Source organism: Carettochelys insculpta, chromosome 1 (genome assembly GCF_033958435.1).
Source record: "Carettochelys insculpta isolate YL-2023 chromosome 1, ASM3395843v1, whole genome shotgun sequence".
Classification (NCBI taxonomy): Eukaryota; Metazoa; Chordata; order Testudines; family Carettochelyidae; genus Carettochelys; species Carettochelys insculpta.
In genome coordinates this window covers 293,661,951-293,688,005 of record NC_134137.1, presented here as the reverse complement: position 1 = coordinate 293,688,005, position 26,055 = coordinate 293,661,951, and the positions used below count along the sequence as shown (strand labels likewise).

General features: G+C 41.5%; 1 protein-coding gene across 2 annotated transcripts in view; it reads left to right on the top strand.

Annotated features, from left to right (window-relative positions):
* Positions 1-22,370, top strand: part of NUDT4 (nudix hydrolase 4) — a 58,095-nt gene extending 35,725 nt beyond the window's left edge. The window contains exons 3-5 of one of the 2 annotated variants that reach the window (XM_075011936.1): positions 12,485-12,529; positions 16,188-16,275; positions 18,592-22,370. In XM_075011936.1, the coding sequence (XP_074868037.1) occupies positions 12,485-12,529; positions 16,188-16,275; positions 18,592-18,794 (336 nt within the window). In that variant the 3' untranslated portion in view covers positions 18,795-22,370. The remainder of the gene's footprint in view (positions 1-12,484; positions 12,530-16,187; positions 16,276-18,591) is intronic. The other variant, XM_075011945.1, reaches the window with a different exon arrangement.
* Positions 22,371-26,055: the final 3,685 nt, after the last annotated feature.

The following is a 26,055-nucleotide window of genomic DNA, read 5'->3' as shown; positions in this document are numbered from 1 at the left end:
GGGCGCGCTTCTGTAGACATGCTAGTTATATTGTGTATATGCTAGCAAAGTTACTTCAAAATAACAAATAACTTTGCTGTGCAGACCTACCCTTACAGTTCAGTGTTTCCATATTGTAAAAGCTCCTCTTTGTATATGACTGTTACACGCCTTCATATTTTATATGAAGTCCTGTGTCTAAACTTACACAAGCTATTTTCCATTAGATCGTGCTTTAAGGTTCTTTAGTAGGTTAGATGTGGGAATTGCAGAATGAACAAGCCACAATCCTGTTAACACTTGACTAGCTCATGTATTACCTAAAGGAACACTTAAATAGTTGAGGTTGCTCACTGTTCATGCTGCACTGTCATCAAGCAGATAACATACTCTGCTTTTAGTTGTGCAATATTTGCTGTAAAGTAAAATTTTGAAAAAAGTCAGAAAATGACCTGTATTTATGTATGAAAGGTTCTTCTGTATACACAAACATTTGACTATCTTCTCAATGTGTGTGCACCTGACACACATCAAGTCAGATTATTTTAAATAGTGGCCATTCACAGCATAGCTGACTGCATAAGGGTCAGGAGGGCTTCTCACTAGCCATTAGTTGCAGCAAGATTGGTGTCTGCAGGTCCACTATTAGATATTGTTGTTCTCAAACTTAACTGTTAGAGTAAGATAGCTTAAACCTATTTGTAAAGTTTATTGTAGTTAAGGAGGCTTATGGTATCAGTGGCTTTTATTACCTCTATTGTGTGCAAGGGGGGAAGGCCTGGCACAGCAGTATAAACTTGTTTGCCCATTTATAGGATATAAAGTAGCTGTGGCAGAAAGCACACCACTGACACACTTTAGGTGCCCATAGTTGGGAGCAGGACGGGTACTGAGCACTACTTGATGTGCAAAATTTGTAGCACAGCTTGAGGACCAGAGAAGTCAGTTGAATACTTAGGAGAAGTTTCGCTGCAAGTCTCATCTTAGTGAACAACTGAAAAGACTAGGCCCCCTGTCACTTCTTTTTCCAGTGAGCCATGATGTCACTACAGTTGGGGGGGAAAAAATCTTGCTTCTCTGCCCTGGTTTTGACAGGTGAAGGGGGAGGAAAAGAACACCCCTTCCAAGACTGAGGAGACCTAACTTGACCAGAAGCTGTAGCCCATCCTAAACCTCTCTCCCATGCTTCTGAGCCCCAAGGCAACTTGAATAAAGAACTGCTTTCTGCAATAAGAACCACACTGCACCTAGTACCATTAGCCCCTATGTTAACACTGACAAAGTTAGGGTTGAGCCTGCTTTAGGCAAGGGCCTGGACTTGATGACCTCCTGTGGTCCTTTCCAGCCCTAGGATTCTATAAACAGTGGATGGTGCTGAGGAAAACTTCTTGGCAGTGACCCCTAAAGAGTTGGTCAGTGCAGATAAAACTGTTAGTACCAAATGTACTTCAATTAGACCTATCAGTGGACTTAGCTGTGGGAACAGTACCAGAGTTGCAGATCTTGGACAGACAGGTAACCAGGTCCCTCATGACTGGTCACAACCAGCTATACATCCAACTGAGAATGAGACACCTGAGTGTTGTGCCCCACTTGTGGAGGATTTTGCCTCCCATGCAGCACAATAGACCATCTACATTGTGTTATCCACAGTGGAAATGGGACATTCATCAATGAGATATGGGATGCACAGTGGAGGGTGGTGGGGGAGGGGTTGTTTCCCTGCTCTGCTTCTGCCCCTCTCCTCCACACATGGCAGGCAGGCAGTTGGAGCTGCCTTGCAGCCTGCGCCGTGCTCATTAGCAGTGTGTCCAAACTCCAGGGTCCTCCATTTCCCACTACTGCAGAGAAGCCAGGGGCAGAGCCCAGGGCACAGTGAAGCAGGCTGCCAAGCCATACTGGGGTCTGCTGCTTGCAAGGGGTGTGGGTGGGTGGGTGGGTGGAGGGGAGGGTGACTGTCGCTGCTGCCATTGCGTCAGAGCCCTGTAATGCCCCAGACTGCATTGCTCAGGGAGGGAGTGGGGCCAGAGAGATTGCAGGAAGGGGCTCTGGGCTGAATACCTGGGATGCTGGGGGGATGCCCTCGGCCCCCTTCAGGACAGCTCTATCAGCTTCTTTGAATATTAAACTGTCTAGTTGTAAAATATCTCACTGTGTTAGTTTTCCCCTCCTCACTTTCTCTTACTTTTACCACAGATGAGTGCCATTGGTAAAATTGAATCATTTCACTGTCTTCAACCTGGCATTTTGATCAAAACAAGCCCCCTTATGACTTATTTTGTGAAAACTTGACTTTCATGGATGCCACAGGATCTCTAAGGGATGTTCTGCTATTTAAGAAAAAATCAGTGGGATTGGGATTAGAACCATATAATTTGCAGAAAACACTTGCAGTAGGGTATCAGAGTACACAACCCTGCTCTTACATGGCTGGCCCTGATTCTTACAGTAAACCCTGGAAATGTGTGATTTCTGGTTGTGTGTAACTCACCCCCCACACTCCTAGCACAGCTCACCACCGGTGCATAGCTCCTGCTCCTCCCCCTGCCTGTGCCTCTGGTTCAACCACCTCCTTTCTCTCTTCCCTCCCTCCTAACCTGGTTTCAACCCCACCCCCCGTGCATGGCTCTGGTTCAACATCCCCAACCTAGTTCAAACCCCCCAAGGTCCAGCTTACCACCCCTGTGCACAGCTCTGGCTCAGCCCAACCCTAGGCTTAGCCCCCACCTCCTACAGCTTAACCCTCCCCAACTGCCCCCCCTACCCCAGTACTTACCTTCCTGCTGCTTCCCCAGCTGCAGGACTTGTGTTCCACTGGGGAGAAAACCAGACCCCCCCCCACTTACATACAGTCTGTGAGGATGCACAGAATGAAGCCCTTGCACAACTCAAGGGTGTACTGTACAAGCTTTATGCTAGCTAATGGATAAACATTTAATAATTAGCAAATCTGACCTAGATGACCCTTTTCAGATAGCACAGGAGTTCCTTCACCCTAAGTGCTGCCCAGCCACCTTGATCTTCAGGTAGTGGTTGGATATTCTAATTCCTACTACTATATTTGCAGTAGCAGGGTACTCATTAACAGGGCTCCAAGAAGTTCTTCATAAAGTTCTGGACACTTAAAAGCACCTGCTCCCTTGAAACTAGCCATCTCTATAGCCAATCACTTGGGAACCACAGGGTAAGCTTCAAATTCCTGTTTTCAGATTTAAAAAAAAAAATTGCAATTTATTTCTACAATATATTTATTTTCTGTAATACTTCCTCTAACTGAAATGGAATCATTTTGGTAAAAAGCCAGACAACCTAGGAGACTGTCTAACTGGGCTTTGGGAGACTTTCTTGTTCTGATCTTAAATACTTTTTCTGTCCTCATATTTCAAGAACTCAGAAATAATTACCAAATCACACTTAGGAACTTGGTTTGGTTTTAGATTTATATAGATGTTGCAACAGTCCATCCTTTTGTATACAGTAGTCAAGCAACAGCTCTTAATCCTTGAATCTTAATGTCATGAAATCTAGCATGCTTGACAGCATCTCAGGAGGTTTTTGAGCGAATACGATCTCAAAACTGAAAGCATGTGCTTGCTTTTCTGTGTATAGTAAACACTTCCATACCTGGCAACCCTGGGATGGCCTGCTGGATATTCAAATATTCTGGATAATAGAGAGGTATACCTAGCAATGCATAACACTAAAGAAAAACAAGATTAGATAGTAAGAAACAAGCAAAAATGTAGGCTGAGTACTTCATTTACCAACAACAGTACACTGTAAACTTATTCTGTGTTTGCTGTATTTATTTGTATTTACTCACGGTGCTGTACTTATGGAAAACTTAACCGGCATTTTAACCATAAGTAAATTTTAGTTATTTGAGAGTTCCAGTTTGTTTGCTGACATGTGATCTTAATTCTTTGTAAGGAAGTCCAGTGTTCACAAATGGAAAGTACTGTCAAGCAGAAAGCAGGAAATGCTCTCAACTGCCTTATGTCTAATGATTCTTGTTTTTATTCTGTACAATAGCATGTTTAAGCATAAAATTGTACACTCTGAAATCCATCAGTTTAAGAAACCAGCCATAACCTCAGTAAAGCTTTTTTTTTTTTTTTTTTTTTAAAAAAAACGGGGGGGAAAGAAAAGTTAACTTGTGTAGTAGCAGTCTTAAACAGCAGCAGCCCTTGTCATACACAACCACGGACGATAGTCTCTGTGAAGATTGACTGACTACATCACCATGGAATCTCTCTGTACCTACAACTCCTAAGCCTGTGTTCGACTGTCCATGTTAAATAAAAGTGTATTTTTCCTCAGGACTAAGAAGTCAGGGTTGACAAGCCCAGCTTGTACCAGTCATCATGGCATGTAGTTTTGTTTCTATGAGGGACCTTGTGGTATCAGAGATCCCATAGTCCCTTCTAGTTGATACCAGTACTGAGTGTATCTGAAGTCCCAGAACCATGACCTGCCCCATTCTCCTTATTGGCTCCACAGATTTGAAACATGAAGATATACTCTCTCAGAGCTGGAAGGGACCTCAAGAGCTCATCAAGTACAGTCCCCTGCTGTTACAGCAGAACCTATCCCCATCCCTCACAGATTTTTTTAAAAGCTAACCTGCCCCAGCACCTTGGAGGCCCCCGCAAAGATTGAGTTCACAACCTGCATTTACAAGGCCAATGCTGCAACCAGTGGGCTATCCCTCCCTCCCTCTCCTATAACTAAAATTTACTCACAGTTAAAATGCCAGTTATGTTTTCCATCAATATAGTGAAAGTATATCCCCTTGGTATGTTCATCAGGCTCCTTCTCTTTATCAACTGGGCCTGTGCTAGATGCACCCTCACTCTGAGCCTCCACCCCTTTGGTATAACTAGCCAAGGGTTCTGCTGTACTAATGGCCATATTGGGATTCATGGATGGGCTTCAGGCACCATACTACCCAGGCATCTGTTGTCACCCACTGGGAGTCTGTGAGACATTGTCCATCAGCTTTGCTGGTCAAAGTCTTGGAATCTTGTGAGGTAACTTTTGACTAGCAGAGGAAGCCATGCCACAAACTAGTATTTCCTTTTCCTCTGTGGACATGAGGGCTGTGTCTACACGTGCCCCAAACTTCGAAATGGCCACGTACATGGCCATTTCGAAGTTTACTAATGAAGCGCTGAAATGCATATTCAGCACTTCATTAGCATGCGGGCGGCAGCAGCCCTTCGAAATTGACGCGGCTTGCCACCGTGTGGCGCGTCCAGACGGGGCTCCTTTTCAAAAGGATGCCGCCTACTTCGAAGTCCCCTTATTCCCATGAGCTCATGAGGGGACTTCGAAGTAGGCGGAATAAGGGGACTTCAAAGTAGGCGGGGTCCTTTCGAAAAGGAGCCCCATCTGGGTGCGGCAGCAAGGCGCGTCAATTTCGAAGTGCTGTTGCCGCCCGCATGCTAATGAAGCACTGAATATGCATTTCAGCGCTTCATTAGTAAACTTCAAAATGGCCATTTGCGTGGCTATTTCGAAGTTTGGGGCACGTGTAGACGTAGCCGAGGTGATTCCACCAACCCATTTCCATGGCAGACTATTTCAAACTCTTTTCAGTGCATACAGAAGGTGGTAGAGACATCGCAGGTCACTTTTGTGGAGGTAAAGGACATCCACTATGCATTGTTGGCTATACTTCCTGCAAACAAGAAGGGTATGTTCCCACATAACTTGGTGGTATTGAATCTAGCTAAGGTATCCATTGGCTACAGTCATATCAATGTGTAACTGGGCCAAATAAAAACTGTGCACCCAAGGACCCATTTCCTTTTTTCACACCCTCCCATGTACTTCCATCACTATGAATTCCGTAGGCCACCACCATCACACAAAATGCTTTCCCCATAAGGGCTTGAAAAGACTTATTTGGAAGGAAGGCATGTTTCTCTATGACCTTGTGCTGTAGAATTGCAAATTACTGAGCCTGTACATTTACATTATATGTCCACTTGAATTTTTCCAAAATTAATACTTTTATTGGCCACCTGCAAGGAATACAGTGGGAAGAGTTTCAGGGTAATTAGGGGCAAGAATAGCAATCTGGACTGCATTATTAGATCCTGTGCTACAGTGCCCTTTTTATCATCAATAGCAGTAATAACCACTATGCCTATTGCATCACATCTTTTGTGGGCTGGAGGAAGCAGTACAGACAGTGTTCAAGGGCTGTTAAATTATTTGTGGATAAGCATGACACACCATTCCTTCAAAGGCTCGAGGGCCACAGTACAGCCCTGGGGGATCTACAAACTGATATGGGGAAAGACAGTTTAGTTCTCAGCCTTCTGAGACATTATGGCTGCCCCAGTGCCCACTGCATGACTTTTGTGAGCTATAACAAAAGAAATCTAACATTAAGTGGCCTCTCAGACCTCAGCATCCTAGCTGCCACCTCAAAAATACCAATTTTGATGCTCTGATAAGGGCTGTGAGAGACTACTCCTTACAATAACAGCTGCAATTCACAAACTGCTTGCATCCCTTTGGATGCGACCTTGCTCTGGTTCTCCAAAAATGGAAAAACATAACTAATGACTAGGTCTTGAAGATTATCTCTTGTGGATATGCTATTCATTTCACAGCCCTCCCCATCCTTCTTTAGGGTGCCTTCTTTAGAGATTCTGGTAAATGAGAACTAGATCATCTGCTGTGACCCATAGAACCTATTTTGGTGCACCTAAGAGGCAGAGGGTTTTATCCTCCTAATATTATTTCCTGATCGCTGAGGGAAAAAATGAGGTTGGAAAAGTGGCCTGTATGCACTTTGTCTCCCAGCCCCCATGTGCCTCTCACACCCTGGGGCCTTGCACTTCCTACTTCTCCCCCTCCCTCCCAGCACTTTCAGAGCGCTATAAATCACCTGATTTGTGCTCCTTCCCCTTCCACCCACTGTTGAACAGCAAAGAGCAGCTGATTTTGGTGGTCCAGCCCTGGGAGGGAGAAACAGGAACTGAGTGCAAATCAAAGGATTTGTGATGCTCCAAAGGTGCTGGGGGGTAGGGAAGGCCCAGGGAAATGCAAGGTTCCAGTGTGTGAGAAGCATGTGGGGTTGGGGGACAGATGGGGGGGTCTGCAGGCCACAGTTGGAACCCTGGTGGCCTAAGCAGTTGAATGCTTCCTGCTGATTGAATCGGATTTTACAGGAAGGTCTGTGTGGTATCTGAGATGCGGAGGAGCCATACTGGTGTATTTGAAGTGAAGTGCTCTAATCTAACTCTGTTGGGCTTCTGCAATCTCAATTTACTTAAAGATTTTCTAAAATATATGAAATATAACCTATGTATACTAAGGAAGTCAGTAAGGTAACTTTTGGAATAACACAGCTTTCTCAATTCACTGAGTTGTGCGACTCTTGTTTTACCTTTGTCTGACTTTCTCAGATGACATCCATGGCCTATTATTTTTGTCCTGTATAGTGAATATAGAGAGCCAAAAGGTTTCCTTCACAAGAGAAGTCTACTTGCCTCTATTGTAGCCACAATCTCCAATAAATTTACTGCTACTAAACTACCATTTTTACTACAGGATAGCTTGTTACTGTTTCAGTCTTCAAATTCTAGCCACATAAGGAAGAGCCAATGCCTTGTGGAGAGGTCTTGTACAACAGAGTTTAGAATTGACACACATGAAAAAGACTATGGTTAAATACAAGTTAACTGCCTGAAATAGTTACTAAATTGCCAAGTTGTACTTTTTTACATCAGTGAAGTTAAGTATAATCCTGTTGATGGGCTGGGATGGTAGACTAGTCATAAGAACCTCAGAGCAGCTGCATTTCAGAAGAACCAGAGAAATTCCATGTGAAGGTATCATACACAAAGGGAGCACCAATCAGTTACATAAGACGGTAAATATTCTTAGCCTGAGTCTCTATTGCATCATGTTTAGTGGTATACAAAGGATTGTTTACCAAGTATGTTCAGCAGAAGGCTCACTGCTGTCTTCATTGAGGTCATGACTTTGCTACTGTAGCAGTTTGTAGAACAGGGGTGCTGGTGCTGCTACACTACTGTAATGCAGACACTTACTAAAATTGATAAGGTTTTTCTATCACTGCAGTAAATCCACCCCCTTGAGAGGTGGTAACTAGGTCTATGGATGAATCCTTCCAGCAACTTAGCTGTATTTACAGTGTGGGTTAGTAAACCAAACTCCATTATGAAACTTCCAAATGTGAGCAATTTAGCTAGAGCAATGTTAATTCTTAGTAGGCATCCTTCGATCCCGAGGGATCATGGGTTTGCACCCCAGTTGGACTCATTCGAGCAGCGTCTTCTGTGGCTGTGCAATCCAATCCGGGAGTGGCAGTCCTTTCCGCACTGTGAGCAGCAGTAGGCAGATGTCGCTCTGGTATCATGGGCACGGATCTTCCTGAGGGCTCTCCTGTCTTCCGCTTCCTTCACCAAGGTAGTTCCATACATAGCAAGAGCTTCCTTCACTCCCTGTTTCCAGGCATGCCTGCTTGAGGCGAGCGAATGCCAGGTGTTCACACTGATAGAGAGAGCACTGAGGTCACGCTTGCATGTGTCCTTGTAGCGCAATTTAGGTCACCCTTTCGGCCTCTTTCCAGACGCCAGTTCACCAAAGAGGAGGTCCATCAGTATTCGGCCATCCGTCATGCGTGAGACATGGCCCAGCCAGCACACACGCCTCTGTTTGAGAAGGGTGAACATGGAGGCAGTGCCTGCCCTCTCAAGCACTGCGCTATTGGGGACCTTGTCCTGCCATGAGATACCAAGTATGTGCCTAAGGCAGCGCATGTGGAATGTGTTGAGCCGCTGCTCTTGTTTTGAGCACAAAGTCCCTGTTTCACTGGCGTACAGCAGTGTGCTCCAAACAGAGGCTGTGTAGACCTGCACCTTGGTGTGTACAGTGAGTTTATTGTTAGCCCATACGCTCTTTGTCAGCCTGGAGAACGTTGTGGCAGCTTTTCCGATGCGCTTGTTGATCTCGCTATCAAGTGACAAGTTGTCCGAGATCGTCGAGCCTAGGTACACGAACTCATGGACGACTTCCAGTTTGTAGTCTAGCATGCTGATAGATGGCTTGTTACCCACGTTTTGGCCCATCACCTGGGTCTTCTTTATGCTGATTGTGAGGCCAAATTCCATGCATGCATTCGCAAAGTGAGTTATGAGTGACTGCAGTTCCTGCTGAGTGTGAGCAGCAATAGCTGCATCATCAGCAAAAAGGGACTCCCTTAGACTTTTCGTAAGCACCCTGGTCTTCACTCTAAGCCTCGACAGTTTGAACAGATTGCCGTCCATTCTCGTGTGGAGAGAGATGCCCTCTGTAGCAGTTCTGAAGGCGTATTTGAGCAAAACTGCAAAGAAGATGCCAAACAGCGTTAGAGCCAGCACACACCCCTGCTTCACTCCGCTGAGAATCTCAAAGGGTTCAGATGTGGATCTGTCATATACGATGGTCCCCTTCATGCCTTCATGGAAGGCCCTAATAATGCTGAGCAGAGTTGGGGGACAGCCGATCTTAGCCAGAACGGCGAACAGACCTTTTCTGCTGATGAGGTCAAATGCCTTGGTCAGGTTGATGAAGGCAATATGCAGAGGTTTGTTCTGCTCCCTGCACTTTTCTTGTAGTTGCCTAACAGAGAAAACCATGTCTATGGTGGACCGTTCAGCTCTGAACCCACACTGAGACTCAGGGTAGACTCTCTCCTCAAGAACATTGAGCCTCTTCAGAACAACACGTGCAAATAGCTTCCCCACGGTACTGAGAAGGGAGATGCCACGATAGTTGTTACAATCGCTTTTGTCACCCTTGTTCTTGTAGACAGTAACGATGTTAGCATCCCTCATATCTTGCGGTATGCTGCCTTCTCTCCAGCCATGTTAATTCTTAAGTGTGCAAAAATTTGATTTATAAAATGTTAAAGGGTGTGCAAAGCTGTATAGTAATAGTTATAGCAAGTTAATATGGGTTCAGAGCAGCTGGCTATGTATTCTGCAGTAACTTTAGGTCCATCTTAATAAATTAGTGGCAAAAGTCCCATTGAGTTCAGTGAGACTGAGATCAGACTTAATCTTCCAAAGAGGTTTCATAAATGACACCAACCATTTGCCTTTATTAAAATGTTGACTTTTAGTTTAGTGATCATGGGCACTCACTGTAAACCGATGTGCAGTGACTTGTAGAAACTTTAGTCTCTGCTAAGGATATAAAATCCCATTTAATTAGTTAACCAATTAAATGTTAGGTTTAAACAGTTGACCAATTAAAACTGAGGGACAGGGCTGGGGAGGCTGCTCCAGTACAGCGTCTGCTCCAACCAGGCTGGATCACTCCTGCCTGCAGCAATGCTGAGAGTGGGGAGTGCTCCAGCATTGCTGAAGCAACCCCCATCCACAGTGGCCTGGCCCAGGAGTGTGTTGGCCAAGGGCACTCCACCCCAACCAGAGCAGACCCTGTCCATGATGGTCCCGGGTGTGCTGTGGGGTAGGGATGGTCCCACCTGGCCACATCAGCCCCTGTCTGTGGCAGAGGGTGTGCTGGGGGGAGATGCTCATGCCCTTTGCTATAGCTTTATCTACTGATTTGTGGCACCTTTGTAGATTTAGATTTGCATCCTGTTCAGACTGAAGTGTAAAACATGAATAGCGTTTCTTCATTGGAAATATCTCAAACTACCTGTACATATCAAAAACAAAAAAACAGTCAAATAGCACTTTAAAGACTAACAAAATATTTCTTAGTCTTTAAAGTGCTACTTGACTGCTTTTTTGTTTTGATAGAATAGAGACTAACACGGCTATCTCTGTGTCACTATTCTACCTATACCTATGAAACTGAAGAAAACCAGGTAATTTCTTTCATATGTGACATATGTTAAGAAGCTCAGTCTAAAGTAAAACTCTGAATTTTAGTATTGTACCATTGGTAACTAGAAAAACAGATGTGGAGTGCCAAAATATAGGTTTGCGCATGACTTAAATCTGTATTTGTGAAATGTATAATGTAAGTATTTTGTTCAGACCATGTGAGGGTAATTCATGTAACTTTGCTTGGCATGATAAGTATTTTAAAATCATATTAAAGTAAATCAAAGAGCAGGACTCTATGGCCACATCTACACATGCAGTTTTTGTCAAAATAAGAGCCCTTTTGTCAATAAAACTTGCCAAGCGTCTACACTGCTAAAGCACTCTGTCAAGAGTTTGTCGACAGAACTCAGCTGTTCAGTCAGCAGCGTTATCTCTGTTCCCGAGCAAGAATAGCGCCTCTGTTGACAGTATGCCCCTGTAGACAGTTCTGTTTGCGGAGCTTCCAGTCAGCCATTCTGTTGAGAGAGGGCAAGGTAGTGTGGCTGCTTTCTGTTGACAGAGCGGATCGCTCCTTCGATCTGCTCTTATGTGTAGACGCAATCTGTTGACAGAGGTACTGTCTAGGTTTCTCTGTTGCCAAGACTTCTGTTGACAGAGGCTGCCCATGTAGACATCACCTATCTGCTGACAATGTTCAGTGGCTGGCCATCTATTTTTTTTTTTTTTTTTTTTGTAGAATGAGTATTGATCCATTAAAGGGGTTTCTGTTGTTTCTTGAGTTTGAATTATTACTCAAGACTGGTAAATTATTATGCCTGTACTATCTTTCTAATTTAGATAGTATTTCATTCTAATCTAATCTAGTATTTCATTCTAATCACCTTAGTTCACTGCATAGCCCATTTAGTTTCTTATAGCATAAAAATGGCTTAGAAGAAACATGATGTAATATTCAGGTCTTGATTCATATGTGAGTTGAACTATTCCTTGTTCTATGCATTTTGGTGCTAATATGTTCAGGCACACCACTTTATGTATCCAATCTTTTTGACTTCTCTTCCTATTGAGTGCACAAAAGCATATTCTGATATCAGAAAGCTTGGGGTCATTTGAAGTAATGTAATATGATAGGGTGACCACCTGTCCCGTATTGGGTGGCATGGTCCCATATTTGAGATGCCAAAAAGGCACCCCTACTTATTTTTTAAAAGGGACGAATTGTCCTGTATTTAGGCCCTCGGAGGGTGAGGGTCAGGGGGCCCATGGCTGCCACTTCCCCAGTGCTCTGCGCTGGGAGTCATGCAGCTGTTGCTTCCCCGGGGAGCGCCCATGGCCGCCACATCCATGGGGCTCTGGGCAGGGAGTGTCCATGGCTGATGCTTCCCTGGGACTTGAGAGGTGGGGAGCGCTGGCTCCCTGCGGGTTGGTGCAGCTGAGCTACACCTGCCCTCCCCGCCCCCAGTATCTCTCTGTCCTGTATTTGGGACAGGAAGATATGGTCACCCTATATAATGATGCCTAGGCAAAATGTCTCTGGGAACTAATATCGCGCAATATATCTTGATAAACCTGTGCAATCCATCTTTATATGGCTAGTAGCAACTTCACTACAAAAGCACAAGTCCGACTTCATCTTTGAACGTAAGAAAAACTAACATGGTAACACTTTTTTATTCTTTTTCTAGGCTGGAGTAAAGGGAAAACTAGGCAGACTCCTGGGGATATTTGAGGTGAGCTATGCAAAAAGAAGACTAAACCCACACACCTAAACACAGATGAGTCAAATGTGCAAGTTGGTTGATTGGTAAAACCAACATCTATACAAAAGTAGCAGATTTGAAGTTCTGCAGGAAAGTTAAGCATTACTTGTTTTAATCTCTACAAGTGCTTCTATTTTAATCTGGCTCTTGTCTGTTTTCCATATTGTGCAGCAGCTGATCCCAAAGATTCAATTTCAAAGTTTCCACAATGATGTGAGTCAGACTTTTATGTTCAACAGCTATGAATCATCAACAGATAAAAACTAGAATTAAAATTTAAAACAAATTCACTTGATTGCTAGATATTTAGTTTTAAAACATGAGCTAAAGGTTATGGCTTCATGTACCCTAGGAGATAAAAATATGGCTTTAGTGTCTGTCTGAATACTCACATTACTAATTTTTTTCTTTCTGCCTTGAAAACCCAGATGGCTTCAAATTTTCTTCCTCCTTTGGATAATAAATGGCAGTTGAAGTAGTAGTGCACAATTTTTATATGTGGTGGAAGGAAAATGTATTGAGAGGAGAGGTACTAAAATCACCAAAGTTCAGAAGCAAATATCAGATGAAGTTTATTTAAAGCAGCAATTTGCCAGTGAACAGACCAAAAAGACAAAAAACATCATTTTATCCCACTCACATGCTGAGAGGCAAACTTTGAATTAGATAAGACACATAAATGACCTAGAGCAGGGGTCTGCAACCTGTGGCTCCGGAGCTGCATGCAGCTCTTCAAAGACTTCTTTGTGACTCCTGATGCTATAAATGCAAAGTTTAAAAAAAAAAAACAAAAACAAAAAAACCTCCTGATTATTTTTGATAAATGGTGAATGTCTAAACGCCCTAAAATGAACAACTCGTACCTAACTAGCAAATGATATGTGATCTTGAAACTTTGGAGAACTCCCACCAGAATTCTCTAGAGAGCCATGGTTCAGGAGTAAAAAAGTCAGGAAGATAGTGATACAAACACACAGAAAAAGTGTGATGAAATATAATATGTAAGAAGTTTGAAAACGTCCTGCAGTCATATGTATCTCATTTCAAATCATTGTGTGTGCACTGTTCTTAAAAGAGGAGTTACAAAAAGTACAGTTTGATGCTATTTATTAAGGACAGTCTTGTATTCACATGCATTGCAGCTCTTGAATAACTGAGTTTTTTTACCCAACTGGAAAAAATGACTCTTCTTGCTATTTTGGTTGCCAACCCCTGACCTAAGGACACATGTCCATCATTGGAAATGGCAAAAATCTACCTCCCATATTTAAAATACCTCTTCCACGTCCCCTGTCAAATCCCATGAACAGAAGTTGGCCAAGTGAAAGGCATTACCTCATCCACCTTGTTTCTCTGACCTCTATAACAGCATAATAAATTCTTACTTCTTGAGGAAGATACTGTGGAACAGATGGATTGGCCCAGGTCACATGGAGAGAGGCAGTGACGATACTCTCTCTGTAGATTTCCAGAAACCAATAAAATGAAAGTTCAGCCACTGTTCATTCAAGTGTCGTCATAGTATCCAAATATTTGAGAGAGAAACTAGACATGCATGAAATCCCTAATGGGTAGATCTGTGGAATCTGGCATGCTGTTTTTTTTATTACTAAATTTATATAAAGTTTATCTAAACAAACTATTATTGTGGTACAAAAATTACTCAAATAGGATTTGTGGCATACCCTCATGAAGGTCAGATTTGGAGCAGACCTCCCATACACCCCTCCCCCTCTCTCTCACTCTCAACTGAGAGCACTCATGATTTTGGGTGCCTCCATTCTTTGGTTTCTTCTTTATTGCTCAGATTATTTCACAGTATAGCCCTTCCATTTCTTCTAGGCCTCATTTAACACTGTAGGACTCTTAGACCTGGTCTGTGCTGCTGCTTAAGTCATTATAAATTAGTTCAATCAGAGTTGTGAAAAAAACCTCCTGAGCAATGTAATTTACATTAGCCTACCATAGTGTAGGCACCAAGCTATGTCAGCAGGAGATGCTCTCTTGACTTAGCTTCTGACTGTTAAGGTGGTGTACTGAAGTCTACAGAAGGCCACTCTGCCATCAACTTGCGCATCTCCACTAGACTGGTTCAGTCAACACTGGTGCATCCATCACATTACTCAGCCCTTATCAGGCTCTTCAGTTGGAGGCATGGCCATGCCCTAATTAGCTTCACTGACCTAGGTAACTAACTTAAGTTTTAGGGCATGTTGGATGGAGTTCCTTACCAGGTAGTACACTTAACTGTCTAAATTAGAGGCATTTTGTAATGTCTCATCTTTAAGCCAAAGCTAGAAGGTAAGGACCCAGGCATGAAGTACAACCTCTATTAGGAGGCGAGGTTAAAGCTAGGAGTTAAGCCACGTAACTGTATTGTTGCTTAGGCTGTTTTGGGGCAGGCATGCTGGGCTTCAGTGGCAAAGCAGTAAAGATGCCTACACTGTGAAGACTCAGTTGACTCCATTGGAGACAGTCCTCTGGAATTGTTATGGCTAAATGGACATTTTGACCCTTTTTTAGTTTCCGTGTACAAACTGTTTAGATGTTTGTCCATAGCTGTCTCTGTGTAGAAGAATTAAGTGTGGATCTAAGTATGGGGTACTACTTGCTTATCACATGGCAGCCCTAACAGTGTTTTAGAAACTTATGACAGTGATGTTGACCAATAACCTTCTTAGAGCTTTTATTTAGTAACTGGAACAAAGCATTTAATTTATTTCAAGCAGCCTACATGTGCACACTTAGGGCATGTCTACATGAGATAATACTGCTTGCCAATCTATAGATTTATACCTTGACTTGCCATCCAGTAATATCTTGTGTTAATAAGCCCTAAGTCTCCTATGTCACTACAAACTGAGTTAAATGGTTACTGGAATAAAAATGAGCCTCAATCTGTTTCTCTGTTCTACTTTGTTAAAACTGGCTTTGGAACTCCCCAAAGAGCAGCTTCATTAAGGAGTTTGATATTGTCCATGATTTATCTGTTACTGTAAGTTGTTAGGGGACTAGGGAAGGATGAGTGGTGCTTTCTAATATGATTTTAGGGACTGCTAACCAGTCAGACCTCCAAGATAAAAGAGACATTCTCTTCTATAGTACCCCCATATAGCACTTCCTACTATTGGCTGATCTACACTGAATATTAATTATTGAAGCATTGTCTTGCTAACTGATCTAGAGTATGTTCCTTTGTTCATTTCACTTGTGCTAAGTGAAATTCTATAGCATGCATTGTATGTGTGGTCAGCCCTTGATGATCATGATGACCCTGAAATCTCTCCTAAGTTTAGGTGTTTGTGAGTTAACTAAATGCATATAATCCAGTTTTCACATCATAGCATCTGCAGCTGTTTGTTTTCAATTTTGATTCTGTTCTGTACTAGGGTGGCTTTCCTGTTGGGTAGGAAAATAGAAGTTTTGAATATGCTTGTTTTAGAACTGCTTTAGTAAGACTTGAAGAATTACATAACAAATAGTCAGAAGCAAGTTAGTTTTGTTGTCCAGTGCATTGAACACTTTAATGTTTAAATTCATGGTCTTAAATTGTTTACAAGTGTAGGTCTTTAAAAATAATTTGTCATAAAATTATTGTAAATTAAAATTTGTATTTCTAACATTTAAGCAGAACCAAGACCGGAAGCATAGGACTTACGTTTATGTTCTCACAGTGACTGAAATATTGGAAGACTGGGAGGATTCAGTTAATATAGGTAAGTTCATTTCATTTGTTTTATCCTTGCTAAGTGCTAACTTCAGTTATGAAGAATATTGTATTTTCTGGAACCTGCAACAGTGGATTCTTCTTTTAATCCGTGGTAAAACTGAATCAATTGTAAATGATGTTTCCTCAGCTGTAAAAAACTTGACTTTCAAATACAGTGTTGGAGTAACAAAATGAATAACGTAGGCATTGTAAAGCAATAAGATGAGATAAATTAACTTTTCTAGATCTAACTGGAACTTCCCGTTGTCTAGTCATAATTAAAACTGTTCAGGAAATAGGTACTCCCATGGTGAAAAAATTAGCAGACTTTGCTTTTTGTTGAAAAATGTCCCGTTTTTGTTTCCAGATAACAAAAGGATGTCTTGGTTTCCATAAGAAAATAATGAAAAATTGCTTTGAAAAGGCCATTATCAAACTTTAATGAAAAACTTTAACTAGCTTTAGTTAAACTTGTACTTCATCATGTCCTTAGTACTAAAGCCTTGCCAGTAAGGATAGGATTAGGTCACAGACTCCATAACTTTCAGAGACTTTTCTATTTATAATTTCTGCTTCAGCCCCAGGGCAGTGGGGCCAGAGCTCTCAGCCAACAGTGGTGCACCTGGAGTCATTTGCCCCACTCACTCATTGGGGCTTGGACTCTATTCAAACACATGTGCCCCACCCTCCCTCCCCCCATTATTTTTAGTAAAAGTCATGACTATGTCACTGACTTCCATGATTTTTTGTTTATTGCCTGCAACCTATCCCTGACTTTCTAAATAATGATGATAACATCTGCCTAAGGTTAAGAGTTTATGTTTACTGGCTAAAGCTGGCTGTGTTCAGATGCATAGAGTGTTTAGTCCAGTGGCTCTCAACTAATTTACCATAGTGTTTTGCATATGCATCTTTCTGTGATACGTGGGCCACATCCACACAATACATATACTACTTGTATGGTCCTGAGGTTGTCATATAAGGCTGCAGCGGGGGGCTGATTGGCCATAGTATCAGAAAAACTGAAAGTCAGTCTTGTTCAACAGCTGTTTTTAAACGTAACACACAACTTTGCTAAATTTAGTAAGTTACAGATATCAGAAACAAGTTAGTCTGCCTTCCCTGGGGCTTTACCTAAACATTAAGGCTACAGTTACATTGAGGTTTACACTGAGGAATACATTAACTTCAGGATACAGAGGCAAACATTTTGCAATTTTGGTGCAAAAGGATTAGGCTTCTGGTCTGGTATGTAAAAAATATCTTCAGATATGACTGGTAAAGAAGTAGACTACTGCTTCTTTCAATATATTTGAAAAACCAAATGGAATAAGATAACCGATTCAAATATTATTAAAATATTCCCTTAAAGGATATGCTTCTTAACAGTTCTACTTTAGATAGCTTCATTGATGTCTTATGAGCTGAGATAAAAGGTTTTAGAGCTTTTTAGTAACTTAAAGGGGTTGCTTGAGCAAACTTCCAGGCTGCTCTGCTCTCATTGGCTGAAGGTACTCCTTAGGAGTTGCCTGATTTTTTTTTCTGCTCAATTTCTCGAGCCTGGAGTACTGTTACTAATCTACCTTGTGCCAAATGTCTGAAGTTACATCAGCTTGAAGAGGGCAGATGATGATGCACACTTTCCCTCTGGTATGTTTAAAGTGTAATAGCTAATCCAAAAGAACTTCAGGCATGAACATTTACTCAGAGTGGATTATGCTAGTTCAGAAAAAGGCACCACTTTCAATAAGTGTCTAATGAAGTTATTCTGGTGGAGCTTGTGTAAACATGCTGTGGCCCATAAAGAAGTCAACCATGAATTTCTGTTTCTCTTCCCAGCCCGTAGGATCAGACATTTTAAAGAGCATGGATTCTGTGGTAACTGATAGATCGCAGATGGAGAAAGAGTAGGACTTCTAGGAAAGAGACTCCATATCTAAAATACTATTTTGTTAGCATCTGTTTAGTTTCAATGAACAAGAAAAGTTGTCAGTCAAACTTTTCTGTTGCCCAGCTTTCTCTTGATTTCACTTCCCGATTCTCTAGTTGTCAGTCTACCAGAGCAGACGCAACATTAATTTCCAGTGTAAAGAAACACAGGAAAACAAACCTTTTAGGACTCTATGCACCAAAGAAGGAGAGACAGAGAGAGCTCTAGTCCTCTGCCACTCAGCTGTTACCTCTGTGTTGCATGCCAGTTTGTGGTTTTTGTTTCGCACTTTAAGTTTCTGGACCTGGAGTTTTTTGAATTGACTGTTGTAGTTAAACTGTTATTGAAATTTGTTCGTAACATATTTTTCTTTGATATAAATTACTCATTCAGGAAGGAAAAGAGAATGGTTTAAAGTAGAAGATGCTATCAAGGTTCTTCAGTGTCATAAGCCTGTTCATGCGGAATACCTGGAAAAACTGAAACTGGGCTGCTCCCCGACCAATGGAAATTCTGTGGTCCCAAATCTTCCTGATAACAATTCCTTATATGTCACTTCTGCACAGACTTCTGGGTTGCCCTCTACTGTAAGATAAAAATGTGGATTACCTTCTCACTCATGTGCCATCACAAGGCAGGGGAGGGGAGGAATGTTTTTGTTCACATGTAGCCATCTTTTGAGTATCAGCCCTCAGCAAAATGTTATGAATATTTCATAACATTCAGACACTGACTTTTCTCCTTTTAACATTGTAAAATAGTATTGCAGCAAATTTAAGCCATATAAGGAATTTTTTAAGATGCCTTAACTGGCCGTTTAAAAAAAAATCCCTATTGGTATGTAAATTTACACATCTGCTAAAATAATACAAACACCTGGGTTAAGTAAAACCTACTCCAGGTTTTAGTTTAAACTTTTTTTAGTCAAGTAATAATCCTTAAAAGCAGGAAACTTCTTGAACAAATAGTAATGTTTCTCTTAAACTTCTACTCAGAATGTACAGTTAAAGTGCTAGAAGACCTCCAACATGCTACCATGGTCCAGAAAACTGAATATGCTATTCAGCAGATATCTACACATGACTACAATAAAGCACTAACTACGTCCAGCCAGTCACAGCAAAGGATTCAAATATCAAGCAACATTTTTCCTTGCTGTTACCTTGACTTATGGAGTCATAACATACAAAATGTAGTTGACAGCTCTGGCAAAGATTCTGAAAAGAGACTTGATGGTCCGTCTCTGCAATTCCAAAAGCTGTTCTAAGCAGCTTTTTGTTGTACCTAGCCAAACTTGCAAGAAATTCTTAACTTTAGAAAGAGGTACATGTAAACTGAAACCATGGTAATGATTCCCTCCCCCCCTTCTTTCCAATAATCCTTTCCTCTGGTATTCCAGTATTCATTTTGCTGATGGCGTGATCTTATAGTCCTTTCCAGGATTGTTCAATTATCAAAGAACTAGCATCTCAGTTTTTCTGTTCTGTCTCTTGTAGCTTCCGTAGTATAAAAGAATTAAGTACAGTGTTTGGAAGAACATTTTACCTATAAAGGTATGACACGAATAGGTCTTAGTCCATCAGCAAACTGGTGATCATGGGGAAACAGTATTTTGTGAACGAGGAACAGAACGAGCTCATATGTACAATAGAGGTACCAAAAATTGTTTTCCAGCATAGCCGTTAATAAGGTATCTCAGTTAAAGTTGTAATACTTCAAAACTATTGGGGGGAGGGGTGTCCAAATAATTGGTTGTGTTCTCCAGAGTGAAAGTAGAGCTACTTCTACAACTTAACTGGAGTAAACTTGGGACAGCATTCTGTCATAATTACAATTTTTCTCCTTGTATGTGCCCACCAAAAAGATTGGACATTGAGCTCAGCCATGGCTCCCAAACATGTTTTTGCCACTGTACCACTATCACCATCCTCTACAACAAAGAGAACGCTCTAGCTCATGCAGATAATTAACTTCTGGAAATGTTAGGATCTAAATCTTAATGCAGTGGCCTCTCCTTTCTAAAGAGAAAGCCAAAACTAAGGGTGGGGTAAACATTGTCTGGTGAAGGCTGTTTTGGGTAAACTCATTCTTTTACATAGCATTCAAACACTTTGTAAATAGTCCAACTGGTAAATAGTGAGTGTAAAATGGAAAGTAAATGTAATTTAAACATTTTGTTACTCAATACACAAATGGTTAACTTCTACTTTTTTAGCACAAATTGTGTAAAATGCTGCTATAAATTAAACTTGTGTGCTGTTACACTTTTTTAGGAAAATATTGGTGCCACAAGTGATCCTTTCTGAAAAATGAGATCTTTGTGCCATATATAAATGCATTTAGACCATGGATAGTAATGTTTTAGAGGTTTCACTTCATGAAAACTGCTTTTTGCAGAGACCATAAGTACTACTGATTAAAGATGGCCCTGAACATGAGCCACAAAACAGAAGCTGCTTGAATTTTGAAGTGGGATGTTTTTAAATCCTGGATCAGCATTAGCCCTATGGTTATAGTTGCAGCTCACTTCTAAAACTGGAAGAGGAGATATGTCTATGTATAGTTCAGCTTCACCACATAATGGTGGAATTATTGTGAACTGCAGATTTCATGAGACTTCAGCCACTTGAGAGCCAAAATCTCAAAACAGTTCATGAGATTTTTAAACCATTTTAATTCTTATGATCTGAGCACCATGAGTAATGCATAGCTCTTGTACTCATGAAAGGGCGTACAAAATTGGAGAGGTTTATGAACTAAAGCAGCTAGAGGGCTGAAGTCAGGTGCTTTGAAAAGATAAATGTACTATGACAGAATGGTTTAATGGTAATAAAACACCAGATTTTAAGTTGCTCTAGTCTGCCTTTTTGAAACAGTGAGCCATTTAACTTTCAGGCATCTACATTGACACTCATTTTTGTTCAGTAATCAGTAACATGTTTAAACTCATAAATATTCACCTTTTCAGAACGTTCTGGTTTTTGTACAGCATAATCCATGTAACTACATACAAGAATCCCAAGTAGTTACTTGGCTTCTAGTTCATAACTGCTTCTATCTCAGTTTGACTCCTGGAATTAAAAGAAAACCCATACTTGTATAAGATATTAGTGGTAATGCATGATCTTATTTTGTAGCTCTCTATGTATTTGATAACATTGTAAAAATGTACAGAATTGCTGTTGCTAACAAACCCAGTTGATTGCCTATAAATATTTTTAATATTTTGGTTGCACACATTTGGACTGTTAATAGTGCCACATGAATTCTTGAATGCCATTCATTGTACAGATCTCTCCAATTTCTATGCAGCTTTCAAAATGAAGCTCCTGTTCAATTTGATTTCCAGTGCTTTTCTGTTCACAGAACTTAGAAGTATGTGACAGTAAAGCTAATCTGACAATACTGTGCAGAACCTAGTGCTGTAAGTATGCTACAGAAAACCATTCTAGCAAATACCCATTTGTATGTTTGAGTCTTAGTAACAGTCAAAGTGAATACTAGGTTAAATTCTACAGAAATGAATGGTGTAAAACTTGGGGTATGCAGGATAAAAGTTTGTATTGGTGCCTGGTGTCAAAATTAAATATAGAAGCAAGTTGATTCCAGTAATTTCCTCACATTCTTAAAAAGGTTTTCTGGTTTGGTTTATAAAGTAAACTAGTGGTGGTTCTTATGACTTAGTATGATGTGTTATTTGTGCAAACAGGATTTGTCAGGGTGTGTGAACAGAAAAAGGAATCTGATTTGCACCATTAGTTTTCCTGTAGCAGCCCTGGTCCGGGAAAACAGGGTAGATATAATCTGGCATCATCTTTGGAAATAGCTCCAGCTCCATCTGAATTATTCCCCATTTTTAAGCAGGTATTTATTTTGTGTTCTAACCTACAAGAGCATCAGGTGTATGGCACAGAAGCAGTTAAAGTGAAAAATATAACAACTTGCCTACTAACTTTGCCCAAAGTTGGCCTTCTGACAAGCTGGTGTGCAGAAAATCAAAAGGAAAACTCTAGTTGGTTTAATCAACATGGTTCTGAGAACAGAAAGTTGAAGGAAATTAAAGTTGTAAATGTTTTGAACTGCTTGCATGGATTTTTCTTTGAAGGTTGATGTAAGAATTGACTTTTTATATTTGAGATAAACATAAAAATAAAATCTGCTGCTGTGGGTCATTTCAATAGGCACTAGTGATCACTGATGGCAAAGTGCTGCTGTACAGTTTATGCCCCACTCTGAAAAGGGTTTGAGGAATGCTTAACAATAGCTCCAGCAAGAATCTTTACCCTTGGTTAGCCCTTTTTGTGCCCCAGTTCAAAGGTCATTGTAAATGCATCTTAAAACTGACAGCTTTGCACTCTTGTAATCTCTGAATAGTGGTTAAGTGTGTATGCAGATATATTTTTAACTCAGTGCTGCTACAGATCTGTGCTCCAGTTGCCTGGCCCCACACCTTTGTTAAAAAGAAGATGGCAGAGCTAAACGATCTTCATTCTTGAAGTTCTTAAGTGCCAGGGGGTGTAAATACCATCCCTTTTAAATGTTCCAAGTCCTTTCTTCAGCCAGCTCAGTCACATTCATTACTCCTGTCTACCATGTAAACATTAAGTGAAACTAGTGCCACAGTTAAGTACTTCTTGTGGTTCTCTCCCTCATCTCCTACTACTCCAAATACTCCTAGTATTTATTCCCACTAAGGGGGAGGGAATCTTAACTAAGCTTCACATGCATTAGTCTTTGACAGATGCCTCACCCAGCAAATGGCGATGTTGCTTGCAAGGCTGAAAGGTATAACTGCTAGCACCTAAACACTTAACACTTTTTTTTCTCTAGAAGCAATTCTGGGACCTGGTAAGTTACATAGAAGGCCTTAGACTAAAAAGTGTGCTGGAAAGCATCTAGAGGGGTCACACCCACTTACAAAGGTGTGATGTTCTTAATTGCCACAGTTCAGTTTCATTTAGAAATATGGGGTTAAGGGCATCTTGTACTTACTGTCCTTCAAACTGCTGTGCTTCTCCAAAAAGAAAATATCCTCTCACATCTTCCCCCCAACAAGGCTGAGGGCATGAAAGGGTAAGGAGGACTGGTGCTGTGTCACATTTCTGCAGTGATCACTAAACCACTAGCAGTTGCACAATCAAGTGTTGCACTCAAGAGCTTTCTGATGTGTGTGTGCTGCTGAGGAAGTTGTATAGTAGAGGTACATTTAACACTTACGTGGGTTTGAGGCTCCCAGAAGCAAAGCCCTGAGCCTGGTTGCCTTGTAATAAGAGGGCTAGTGAGAGTGGTTTCAAGCAGCTATACCACCTTTTTGGTCTGCCTGGTTACAGTCTAAGCAAGCAGGAGGCCTAAGAGCATTCTGCTCTACTGTTTCAGTTATTGCTCCTTAAGCATCCAGTCACAACCTGAAGTGATCTTTATATGGTTGGACAGCAAAGATCATGTTTCCTCAGACTTCAGTTTGGCCAGCTGGCCTTGTACCGTGGCATTTTTTAAGTGACAGGCTGGTTATTAGGCCTCCATCTATATTTCATTGGGGGTGAAAGTAGTTTGTCAGGAAAAGAGCTGACAAAAGCTACACTACATGAATTTTAGCAACACAGCCACATCACTAAAAGCTGCATAAGCCTTTTAACACACACAATCCCTCTATATAATCTACATAGGCAAAGTCAGAGCACAGGCATGGCCTGAGTTGCAAATATGACTTACAAAACAGCTGCACAAACAAAAGTCACCTGCAGCCTCAAGGACCAAGCAAAAGGGCTACAGGGGGCAGTAAGCAGTGCAAGTCCTGGCTAGAGGACACTAGAAGTGCAGGGGTCAGTTGTGCCCCTATAAACTGAAAAGAAGCAGCCCCTAGTCAGCGCAGACTATGCATGGGGGAGGGGAAACGTGAGCAGCTTTGCTAGAACTGTAAGAGCTCAGGCTTTCACATTTTTTGAGGTAGAACAAGAGAATGCTGTTGGGTTTGCTTGAAGACACAGGCTCCATGCAGTCCCTCTAAGGGAAAGGACAGACAGTCCATCTCAGCCTTGAAAAGCAGCAGCTATTGTATTAAACCAGCTGGTTGCTGCAATTTAAACAGTTTATTATAATTGGGGGGCTGTTGATTTAGGGCAACTTCTCACTTATTTCTTGGCCTTTACAGAAAGGGAGCAACTGTTGAGCAAGAGAAATGGCTCCAAGAACTGCATTACCACTGGTTAAATCAGTTGGTTCAAAGGCAGATGGGGGAGGGCAGTGAAACACTGTTGCATAAGCAGCTCTTGCATCCAGTCAGCATGGGTAGTCTTAAATATTTCTCCTTACTCATGCCAGTTTCATGATCCGAAGGGGGCAAGGGTAAGAAATACATTGAACTTCAGTGCTCAGATTTACCTCAGCTTTGCCCCAGAAGTTAGCTGCACAAGGAACTCCCATCTTCAGAAACCACAGAGTAGTTGTCCCTCTAGTTCAGGTCACCCTCTTCACTCCCCAATACATTGGGAGAAGGTAGAGCTACCTTCACCGAGGGTAGGCTCATGCCTGCAGTAACTGAGTGGGTTTTGGTGTGTGTGTGGCAGATCACTGGAACCAGTTCAGTAATTACCCTAATATTCCAATTTTCATAACAGCACAGCTGTGCACTAAACTACATTGGAGTCATGAGACCCCCAGGGAGGTCTTGACAGCTGGAAATATGGAGGGAGAAGACTTCTACAGCAAGCCATTAGCTGGATATGCCTGTTACTACCATGCACAACACTGCCACCTCTGAACTGTCATCAATGGGTTTTGTATTTAGCCACATGGAAGCAGAAGGGTGACTTAACTACCTCACGCATTACAAAAATACTGCTCTCTGGTGCTCGTAATTATCTCAGACAGGACAAACAACATCCTCCCCCTCACCTCTCACTCCCTTCCTGCTATCCTAACTTGATTTGTCAGTTTGTATTGCAATTTTTTTCTTTGTGGTCCTCTCTACTTATGTCAGTCTGTATTAGAAATTAAATTAATCTTAAGTGGGTCTGTCCCACAAAAGCTCATCACTGAATAAATCATTTTTAGTCTTTAAAGTGCTACATTTCTCCTGCTTTATTTTGTTGGCATACAGACTAGGCTACCTCATCTTTTACAGAACCATCAAGCTACCACACTTGATAATCCTCTCCCCCCCCACCCCACACACACACAGGCAAGACACTTTTAACATGCAAGTTCTGGAACCATTTTGTGGCAAGAATGCATCACCATGTGCCGTAGGCAACTAAAGGTCCATGTGTGACCAGTCTTAGGGAAGTCAATTCATATTTCTCCACCACCATGTTCATGTTGTACACAAGCCTCTTTTGCTCACAAAGGGGGCTTTTTAAACTCATAAATTTCTATCTTATTCCTCAACTTCCTCTTTAGTCTGAACATGGTACCTATAGTACAATACCATAGCTAATCAAATGGACAGCTTCTTGCTAATGAAGTATTTTCCCCTTTGCTAATCCATATTACCCAAGTTAACTGTGTTCTGCTAAGCTAGGTTAGACTTTTTCTCCTTTTACAGTCAAGATGCGTACTTCGTGCTTGTCCAGGCTGCTACTTTCTGTAGATGATGCAGCAGCGAGCAAACATACAGCAGAAATAAAGCAGTTTCGCTACTATGTGCCACTCCACAAAAAGTTCAGTGCTGTAGCATAAAGGGGTTGCTAAGAAAATCTTCAGGCCCTACATACAACTCATGCTATCAAAATGTTCATTACAAGTGGCAGACTCATGATTGTATTAATGTCTTAGTTTTACAGGTGTTCAACTTTTGTTTTTTTTACAGTAATTAAGAACATTGGCTGGATAAGTTTAATTATATGGAAAATTGTAATG